The sequence below is a fragment of the Perna viridis genome, chromosome 1 (assembly GCF_037379345.1).
Source record: "Perna viridis isolate PV_CMFRI_1.1 ecotype Kerala chromosome 1, ASM3737934v1, whole genome shotgun sequence".
NCBI lineage: Eukaryota > Metazoa > Mollusca > Bivalvia > Mytilida > Mytilidae > Perna > Perna viridis.
In genome coordinates this window covers 13,439,674-13,451,102 of record NC_142445.1, presented here as the reverse complement: position 1 = coordinate 13,451,102, position 11,429 = coordinate 13,439,674, and the positions used below count along the sequence as shown (strand labels likewise).

The 11,429-nt window shown below is 32.3% G+C and overlaps 1 protein-coding gene across 1 annotated transcript; it reads left to right on the top strand.

The window, feature by feature from the left end:
* The first annotated feature begins 3,293 nt into the window (after positions 1-3,293).
* LOC148627326 (MICOS complex subunit mic25-b-like) lies at positions 3,294-11,429 on the top strand. Its single transcript, XM_088571383.1, has 7 exons — positions 3,294-3,444; positions 5,147-5,207; positions 5,819-5,853; positions 6,178-6,264; positions 7,159-7,229; positions 10,112-10,247; positions 11,244-11,429. The coding sequence occupies exons 1-7, from the start codon at positions 3,379-3,381 to the stop codon at positions 11,265-11,267; spliced, it is 480 nt and encodes a 159-aa protein (XP_088427509.1). The 5' UTR covers positions 3,294-3,378; the 3' UTR covers positions 11,268-11,429.

Sequence of the window (11,429 nt, the reverse complement as noted above, 5' to 3'; positions counted from 1 at the left end):
TTTTGGTTGTTATGTGATATTTGGAGATATTTTATAGTGTTTATTTTATATTTATTCATTATTGTTGATTATAGTTTGTAGTCATTTTACAATCAGATGGTAAGTATACAGGTACCAGTAAGTCATTTTTTCATTTGCTGCTGTGTATTAGAACATTGAACAAAGTTTTTTTTTATTTAGTCAGACTGTGACAATATACCAACATGAAATTTGAGTTCAATTCAAATCCTTCACTCTGATAAAATTTCAACTACATATGACTTATGTATTTTTCCCCTAGATTCAAAATGCTTATTTTGGTGGTCAGTAACTTTTCTATTTCTTTGCTCTGACAGTTTCATCTACAAGTAAATGTATGTCTTTTTGTTGCTATGCGAAGGATGAACCTGTTAAGGTAGATCGTACTTTATACTTTTGTTTTTGTTTATACCGGTAGATTTTCCTGTTTTTTCTCAAAGTTGGTTGACTGAATGAACATATTGTAAAATTTCAATGTAAAAACGTAGGTCATCCAACTTGATTTCTAGCTGTGTGAGCCGTAATGTAGGCAATTTTTTACAACATTATATATAGATTCTGTATTTAATAAAGACTGGTATATGGAATATCTTAAAAAATCATAATAATAACATATATTTCAAAACAAAAATCAAAATAGTTTTATGAAGAAAAAATTGTTTTAAAATGATTCAGACAATAATTTCCAAGAAAATTACCCACTTCTATATGATTTTGCAAGATGACAGAAAAGAATGCTCCGTGTAATAGGTATGATCTACTGTAAAATAATAGAGGTTGAATTTACAATATTACTCACTCTTATATTATGTGCTATGAAATGTACTTAGTACTTAAAAAGGTAGCTATTAACACTGTTTTTGATACAGTAGGAAATTTGTAGCAGGATAAAAATAAAGATAGACAACATCGTATGTGAAGTTATTACACCTTATTAATATTTTGGAAATAAAATATTAATGAAATTAATGAAGTATTGTTTATTCACTAATCAACACTTGTATAATGGTTCATACATCACCTTGTTGTCGTCGTTGGTGTCCGTTAACTTAATATATTTACAATAACTTTAGTAAAACTAATCCGATCTTTTTTTAAAATTTAAAACATTCATCACACTTGACTTTAACAAATTTTACTAGAGTTTTGGGACTTTTGCACTTCATCTTTTTTTTTTGTGTCAGTGGGAGACATGTTGCTACGCGTATCAGATTTATATCTCTTATGTATTTTTAGTTCCAGTACTCAGAAACTGTCATTTTTTTCCCCACGGCTTTGCGGATGGGGTCATAGAAATACCGGTGTCCTTCAATCCGATCACACTTGTGGATGCAACTCCTCAAATACCACTAAACCGATTTTGTTCAAATTTTATAGGATTTTTAAAGACCAAATTTAATTGATCATATTTCACATCATTGTGTTTCGACAAATTTGACAGGAGTTATTGGACTTGGTTGAATTTGTACATTCTACTCTACACGAACACTTTGTGGACTCATCTCCTCAAAAACCATTCAACAGATTTTGTTCAAATTTGTAGGATTATTAGTCTCCATATTTAATTGATCATATTGCACCACCATTTTGATTTGACAAATTTTACAGGAGTTATGATATTTTGTTGAGTCCATACATATTACACTATAGGAACACTGTGGATGCAACTCCTCATAAACCTTTTAACAGATTTTGTTCAAATTTTGAAGGATTGAAATTCACTATATGCAGTTGATCATATTGCCCCGGAATTTTGTTTCAACAAATTTTACAGGAGTTATGGAGCTTTTGCAGGGATTGACACTAACAGCAGTCCGGTAGTCCTGTGCCACCCTATTTTTTGGAGAGGACTACTTGGAAAATTTTCATGGTAGTCCTATGGGCTATCTAAATTTTGTCTTATTTATCATAAGATCTAAGAACAGAACCATCATTGCTGTTGGAGGACTACCTGTTTTGCTTCTTAAATAGTCCTGCTCACCACCACGCAAATGAAGTTAGGTGTCAAAACCTCAATAGAATATCAAATTTTGTGCAATTTTGTGTCAAACTTGTCATTTTGTCCTTAATGAACTTTTAAATTTTCAATGCTTAAGTGTGTCAAAAATCTAATACTGTATCCATACTTGCCCCAAAGTGAACACAATTGAACATGCTGTGCTAGGCAAAGCTCTTTATTTTCTGTTTTCATGTAAATAAGGAAAATATGTCTTTCTATTTCTTAGAGAAAATATAAACAGGTTGATTTTTTGAACCTGGAGTCAGAAACGATTTCATATTCAAAATAAAAATATATAACGAATGGGTTGATATCGGGTAACACGAATCACCGGAATGCCCCGTAATCACCGAAATGCCCCTACAAATCACCGGAATGCCCATTGAAATCACCGAAATGCCCCTTCAAATGACTTTACATGATGAATTTCATAAAGATTAATGCTTAAAATTTTCATAAATGCATAATTCCTACCATAATTAAATATTTTAAAGTGTTGTTTCTCGAAGCGTCAATTAGTTCAAAGAGCGATAACTCGCATTGGAGATAAAGACTATGTTGCGCAATCTCTAGTAATTACCAGTAATCAGGTGGAAACTCAATATGATTTATACTTCATAGACTTTAATTGATAACTAAATGCTGAAATTAGTTCATAATATTTTTTTATTGGTACACAGTCAATAATATGTCAGCAAAGCAGATAGCAAATTCTTACAAAACACAGAATATATGAAGCTACTATTAAAAAAATGTAAGGATTAACACATCATAAAAATATAAATGATAATAAGCATGTAAAATCATTCAGCAACTATTTAAGAAGCGTCTCAGGCATATGACATAGCGGTTGATATCAGATCAGTGTTCATCTTCAACTCCAAGAGCAAATTATAAAACATGAATGGATTGACAGCAAAAATATTTGGGGAGGGGATGTGCATAAATCATTTCACGTGCTTTGCATTAATCTTGGTTCGTTTTTTATTTCAAGATTAATAGCTGAGGCCAAATTGAAGTGTAGGCAAGATTACGGCAGGAGGTCCAGGGGACGAAGCCCCCCCCCCTTTCAAAGCTCCGCGGAGATAGCGTTTTAGAGCATCATTTATGCCTCTCCTGGATGTATTTTATCTCCAAAAAAAATAAATAAATAAATTTTTAAAAATTTAAAAATGGCAAAATTAAGTGCAGGCAAAAGCTTTTTTGCCTAACGGCAGCTACGCACCTGGTTTTGTTTTGTTTTGCTGGAAATTTTTTTTCGGAAATGATCAGTGTATTTTCGGATACCATTCCTGGTTTAGTTGTCATATTTTACTTCCGGTTTTACCGGTGTCTAAAATTTTTGTTCACATGTTGACATTATGGGTGCATCAAACAGTACCAGAAGGGTAGTAATTGAAGATTCAGGCGGCAGTGGTATGGTCACGGTATGTTCTTTGACTCGTGTAACTTGTCTTGGATGTTTATTTGAATTGTTTCTGAAATCGTCATTGAGCGTGATGACCTTACCAAGTTAGTTGAATGTCAACATTAGAACATATTTTCTTAGGTTGTTTAGAAACTGTTATCTTGAAATGTTGGCCACAGGAATTGATTTGATTTGATTTATTTTCGTTGGCTACACAGTCTTCTTAAAAGTAAACATCAGCAGTTACGGAAAAAAATGCGTTGCTGTGACATAGTTTATGCAGTGTTTCATCACTTGATACTAACATTAGGAGAGCAGAGCTGTTGTATCATTTCTTTTTTAAAACATTGTTGAACTAGAAATTTGGAGAAAAAAAATTACTGCATGTACTACTCCTACAACATAAGAGGTTGTATCTATTGCAATCCACACATTCTGACATACTTTGACGTCTGCAGAATTATACTTAAAAATTTATCTTTCATTGCTTAATATGAAGGAGGTGAACCTTAATTGCTAAAACAAATGAATTCAAAACACCTAGGCCCTTTCACAGTATTTGTCAGCCCTGTTCAATTCCAAAATGGTAAAATATGTTATGACATACAGTTTTACTTGTCTATGATGTCTTAGGGTCAAAATGCCCAGTATTGATATCATGCCATTTTCGTGAACCTTCGGGTACCATGTTTGACCATCCCTATTTCAGGAAAAGCTAAGATTCGATTTGTATTTAATCATCAAAGCTAGCTAATGTTTTCTAGACTGGTAAGGTCCTCAATTGCATTTACCAAGTATAAGAGATTTTAAAATAAAGCTGCCATGATGCTATTTTTAAGCTCCTAATTTTACATGCACAAACCGGATATTAATGATTTTTCTGGCTATAAGTGTACTGAACCCAGTAGGTAATGCAACCATTAATGCTTCTTTCGGAAGCATAGATAGTAGTAAACAGTTTACTTTCACCAGTGAAAATTTTATCAAATTTAAGATAAATGTATACCCTACCTAACGAGAAAAATCTTGCATTCCTGGAAATTCTTTGCAAAAGCAGTTTACATGAACCTTGCATTTGGATTTTAGTATTTTGAATTTGAGCATCAGGTTTAAAAAAAAAATTGCATTTGAAGTTATGAAACGAAACTTTGAAATTAATCTCTGACTTTCTGTTACCATTTTAAAATTTTGTTTTATCAAAAATATTTTGCATTCCGTAAAATTTAGTGAATTAATTCAAAATGGACGGTCAAGTTGAATACTTTTTCCATTTAAAATGTTATCTTGTGATTTGTGTATGATTATGCCCAAAAATCAGACATGGGTGATTCATCATATCTCAAGATAATCAATGAAACTGTTCAGAGTCATTGTTACACAAAATGTAGGTCCTAAAACAACTCTTCCTATGTTCATTTCCTTGGATCTGTCATATATTTTGAAATATTTTTTGACTGGTTATATGTAAAAATTCTGGTTGGAAATTTTCCGTGCTTTGTTTCACTTGCATAAGAAGTATTAGAATTCTAGAACCCAGATGTAAAATCATGTACATTTTCAAATGGAAATGATATCTGATAACCATTCATTATGTACAGGGTAGGAAGTAAATTGTATTATCAACATTAAAATACAGTAAAAAAAAAAATTTCATATTATAACAATTTGTGAAAACTTAATTTCAGCATATATACTGTAATGTCATATCTAATATATTTCAGGTCACACAGTCAGTTGTGAATAGACTTAAAGGTGAACCAGAAACAAAAGTTGATAAGAAAGGTAAATTGAAAGTAAAATTAAAGGTGGAGTGATGTATATCATATTGTTACCCCATTCCACCACCTGGGGCACACATCCCAGTTGCTCTGTGGACAGAGTGCCTAGCCCCTGGCTAGGTTTTTGAGCACTATTTAGTTGCCTTTTACGACAAGCTTAGGCCTATACTGCTGCAGGCCTATTCTTTTGACACCCGGACCTGCACAGTGCAAAAGAAACAACGGTGAAGTGGAACAAATGCAATATGGTATAACCTTTATGAAAAGTAGTAAATACAGAGATCACCAAAAGGTCTTCAACAAGTGTAAATACACCTTTAAGTAAGCTCTGAAAGGCCCTGACAACAAATCAATAAAATCCATGGTTATGGAACAATGGCACCTTCTCAAAATGAACTAAAAATTCAAACAACAGAAAGACCAACATCTCCAGACTGTGGACAGGTGCATGTCAAGGATGATGTGAGCCCTTCATTTTCCATTGTTTTTAAGGTTTTGGTAGTAATGGGCCATGTGTGTGCCTTGTAACAACTGTTAATTTTGAAATTCCAAATCAGAAACTTGTTTTGAAATACTATTTGAAGTAAAATGGTTTTGTTTTATTTATCTTTATAGGGACTACACGTGACTTTGTTGCTGAATCAGTTGCAGTAAGTTTGTAGTAGGGTTTTGTAGTTCAGATTAAATAGGTAATATGTTGTCCTGGTTGCACGGACAAACTCAGCAAAAATCCGGTATAATCATACTGAAAAAGAAATAAGACCAGTCCAACAAAAACAATGCTTAATAACAAGTGTCATTTTGAAATTGTATGTTGTCATGCCTTCAATATGAATCTTCTTACTTTCTTATTTCTTAAAATTTTGTAATACTTACTGTTGTTGTGGCATTTTGTGACAATTTTAATGCATTGAACTTAACCAAAAATGTGAATTTTGTTTTATGATAGAAAAACATGCTCTCTAATACTTTAGGAAACAAGAGTACCGAAAGGCCCATCAAAGGATGCTCAAGAATTAGAGAGTTACTACAGAAGTAAACTAGCAGATCTGGAGAAAAGGGTTTGTAGTATCTTAAGTATTTCTACTTATTGTTAGTATTTGTATTGTTGCATAAGAAGATGTTGATAACTTGAAACATGTACTTAAATTATATCTATTTTGATAACAAAAACTACTGGATAATAACCAGTAATTGGAAAATCTTTGACACACTACACTATTCTTTCTTGAACCAGGTTGAGGATGAGCCCCATGAAATTATGGATAAACAGATGCAATTCTAGGGCTTGCTGTGACACATCGATTTCTGGAACCATTGTTTCTGCCGAAAAAAGTGTGTCATGATGATTTTTTTGTTTACAATGATTTGGAACTGTCAAGTCTTGTGTTCTTTTGTATTTCATTTTTCATTTTTTTTTTAAGCCTGGTTAGACGTCTTCACACTTGAAATTGAAAATTTAACAATCACAAGTGTGGCAAAACTATTCAGTAGTGAATACATTGCAAGAATGTAAGAGCTAATGCACTTTTTAACAAGTAAATTGTCCAGTTTTGATGGGAAAAAAACTTTATGTGAAAAAACATTTTTTTAAATTCATAACATAATTTTGTCTTTAAAAATTGATTATTGTGCATGTACATGTATAAACAACTGGCCATTTCACAACTCATGGCATATATATTGCAGTTTTGAAATCAAGACAAAGTTATCACAATAAGCTTAATAAAAAGAAAGTGATGTTCTGTCAAAATGTTAAAGATCTGACATTATTCTGTCAATCATCGATGATACAATTTATTTGTTGGAAATCACAGATAGATATTTTGGTATCATGTTGGATAGGAAAGGTCAGACATAGGGGAAGTTTGGAAATGATGAAATTACCATTAAACTTGTAATTATGAGTTTTGAAGTGTTTTAATGTTTATTATTATATGTATTATTTTTTTTAGAACGCATCATTGTTACAGCAAACAACAACACAATTTGCAGAGGCAGTCCAAGAAGTAGAAAAGAAGTTTATGTAAGTTGTAATGAAGATGGTCCTATGGTTCTTTCCTAACACCTTTCTTATTTCAATTTTTCTTGACTTTAAAAATCTGTGTATAACCCCCTCCTCCCCATCTGAATTTAATGCAAATATCTTGACTCGTAATTGGATGGATTGATTTCAAATTCTTTATGGGGCATATGTTGTAAGCAATTGTGGTTGCTTTCTGATACTAACTGCCTGTTTTGACTTTCCCCTTTTTCACTATATGAAATAAAAGAAAAATATTTTTGTCACAAGAATCTCTGTTTCCACTAGACATATTGTTTTGTGGTATGTGGTGTTGTAGAGATGGGGCATACATTACAAGCTATTATGAATGCTGTTCTACTTCCTGTAAGACCATTGGTGCTTTAAATAATAGAAATGCATTCGTACACAGAACCGAAAACGAAATTTGATAATTGAGATATTGATTTAAGGAATACTGTGGGCCCACATGCTGCACTTGCATAAAATATCCGTACCAAATGGTGCAAGAGTACTGTCTTGAATGAACAATGATTTTAATTGTAGAAAGAGTACAAATTCCATCAATATTAAATTTTCAATACTTTTTTTGCATATATGTAATAAGTCAGAAGGTTTTTTTTTTACCACTGCAATTTTTTTTCTTTTTCGGTTGTATAATGGTGTCATCCTGTCTTCAATTTTATACCCACCACTTGCAAACTGGGAGGTATACACTGATAAGGGTGTCTTCTGTCCATCTGTACTTCCTTCTGTTACACAGGTAACCATCCATTATTCCTTTCTTTGACTACACTACTGAAGGGAATTAAATTTTTACAGAATCTTTATGACATGTTCCCATTGAACAACTCCTATTTAAGATTTTGATTGAAATCAAATTTGGAAATTTCACATAGCAAAACATGGAGGGCTTAGTTGTTTATGAATTTGGGGACATGGGGGACCCATCTCTAACCCGTTACCCCTCCTACACCACTGAATGAAATTGATTGAAACTTTCACAGAACCTTTATGACATGTTCCCATTGTACACCTTCTATTTTAGATTTTGATCGGAATCAGTTTTGGGGTTTCACATAGCAAAACATGGACTTTGTCATTTATGAATATGGAGACATGGGTGAACCCATCTCTTATCTGTTATTCTCATATACCACTTAATAGAATTGAACGAAACTTTCACAGAATGTTTATTACATGTTCTTATTGTGCAACTCCTATTTTAGATTTTTGATCGGAATCAATTTGGAGGTTAAAAGGTGCACGTCATCAAATGTAGTAGTGGGGTATCATGTTAGAGAGCAGGGCTCGGTTTTTTCTTGTTGCAGTTAATAGACATTCACATTAGTTTACCGTATTTACAATAACTGGGGTAAACTTAATTGATCTTTTTGAAATTATAACACATTGTTACCAGGGACATGACAGTAGGCCCTATAGTTTTTGGAGGTTTTTGCCCCCCCCTTTTGGGCTTAAAGGGAGAAAATGGGAGCTCTATAACTTCATACATCTTATAGGAGTGTCACTAAGATTTAGGTCAAATTATTCCACAGAATACAAGTTGAACTTCAACAGCATTTTCAGTTTTGATAAAGCAAAAATGGTTTTTAATTACTTTTTTTAGAGTAATATTACAATTTTATGATTTGATAGCATTTTGTTTATAATGATGTTGTATGTATACAAGATATTGTATGTATGCAGTCCCATGTGTTAATATTAAAATACAGTCAACTCCACTTAATCGCATATCGCTTTATTGCATATTTCGGTTATTAGCATAATTTTCTCCTGCACAAAACCATTTCCTATTGTTCTATTAGGGAAAAAATCGCTTATTTGCATAGGTCTTGGAGGTGCATTTCAGTTTATTGCATAGAGAATTTTGCCTCATCCAGGTAAAGACAGGTTTTCCCAAATTCTATTATAAGCCTTTGGGTCATAAATATGTCAATCATATTTATTGTTGTAAAAACTAGATTATCATCAATCAGGAGGTGTTAATAATAGATTAAAAACATAATGGACATAAAAGACAATATAAATGATTTCTAATTACATTAAAATAAACAAGCACCTAGGTGAACAATGACTTCTGACGACATGCCAAACATCACCTTATGATGCGACATGGGGTTCGGCTTGGGGTATTTTTTTGTCCCTATTTAAATTCTTCCGACTATCAATGTAAATTTAATTTTCTTTAATGAGCTGAACAGTTTTGAGTGAGCTTGGGTTACTAGGCATAAATATAATATGAAAATTAAAAGTCATTCATTCAGTACAATGTCTAATGAAATTCAAATACCCTAAGGTGCCCCATACTATCCACACTTCATAGGAATATATCGAGGTCAAAGACACGTATAATACACAACTATCAGTGTATAATGGTGATTGAACAGAGGAATAAAAACACACAGACCATTTCAAAAGCCCACAAATTGCAAACATTGATGAATATTACACTGAATCCTGGCTGAAATATGGGATTTTCTTTCATAGAAAGGTTAGGAAATCACTTGACTATTTATAGATGAAAAACACGTGGTTTTACTTATAAATACACACAACGTAAAGAAGGTCAATAAACAAGACAAACACAATATATATTATTATTTATTGATAAAAGAACAATACATTGAGAAGGTCAATAACAATTAAATACCAGATCAGAAATGTTGAACAGGGATATCCTTGTTTGATCCACAGTATCGTCGTCTTACCCGAACTCACACTTCCGGTAAAATTGTAATTTCGGTTATAAGAATAGCGGTTATTTGCATAATTTTTACTGACAAATAGGCTATGCAATTAAGCGGAATCCACTGCATTAGACTTGGTGTTATATGGAAAGGATTATTAGTTTTACTGTTTTGTAGAAATACAACTGGTCCACAGGTTTGTCCAGACTTACAAAATAAAGTTTACCAGTGTTACCAAGCCAACCCAGACACCACATTAGAATGCTCTTCCGTTGTTAAAGCATTTGTTGATTGTGTAGAAAAAGCTAGACAGGTCAGTCATATTACATATAATGCATTTGCCCTGTTTCACAATGTTAATACTAAGGTAATGATCAAGTTTTGGATTTTAGATTGTATAGAAAGGTTACAACCTTATGTACACACCATCACAAAACAAGGTTGTATAAATATACTATGACTACATGTACACACAAACCAAACTAGAAAACTAGATTGTATAGAAAGGCTATGACTACATGTACACACAAACCAAACTAGAAAACTAGATTGTATAGAAAAGGTTATGACTACATGTACACACAAACCAAACTACGAAACAAAATTGTATAGAAAGATTTAGACCCTGTGTACTCACAAGTACCAGACTACAAAGAAATAGGGAATATTTGAAAAAAGTGCATTTTTATTCAACAATGATGTGACACAATTGTACTGGGTTGGTATTTTATTATTTCTCGCAATATAATTTTAGCTGAACTGAACATTGTTATACCCCAAGCAAACAAAGTTTAGGGTTTATATATAGGAATCACTCTGTCACTCTGACTGGCCACATTTCTTGTTAGCACAACTTCTCCTAAACTAACTGCTCAAGGGATTTTGATATATTTTTTATAGGAAAGTTTAGTATCATTTGTGGATGTGCATGAACGAATATAATTACTGTCGGAGGTCTCAAAAGGGAGATAATTTAAATTAAGGGTTTTACATATTTTACAACTCCTCCTAAACAGCTCAAGAGATTTTAATGAAATTTTATATCAAAGTTGGGCATCATATGTTGATCTGCATGAAGAAAAGTAATTACTGTTGGATTACTCCAAAGAGAGATAATTCAGTGTTTTACATTTAAGTCCATTCGTAATGTGGGGTATTCCCTTTGTTAGCTTGCTCACAGTATTTCTAGTGTAATCTTGATCTTCAATTTTTTTTACAAACCTGAATGATATACTTTCCTGAGATTTTTAATTAGTATTTACACCATGATATTGATTTATTATGTATGTTAATATTTTTTTTTTTGCAGAATGCACTTCTACGGAAAGGATGACATACTTTTATGAGCTGTAAACTTTTAAATTTTGACTTTAATTCATTTGTATACAGTGACATCATATTATGAAACATTGACTTAAACCCTGTTACACATGTTGTGAGGTTTGACGAGGACTTGTATTGTGATATGTGAACAATTATTAAATAATTGATTATC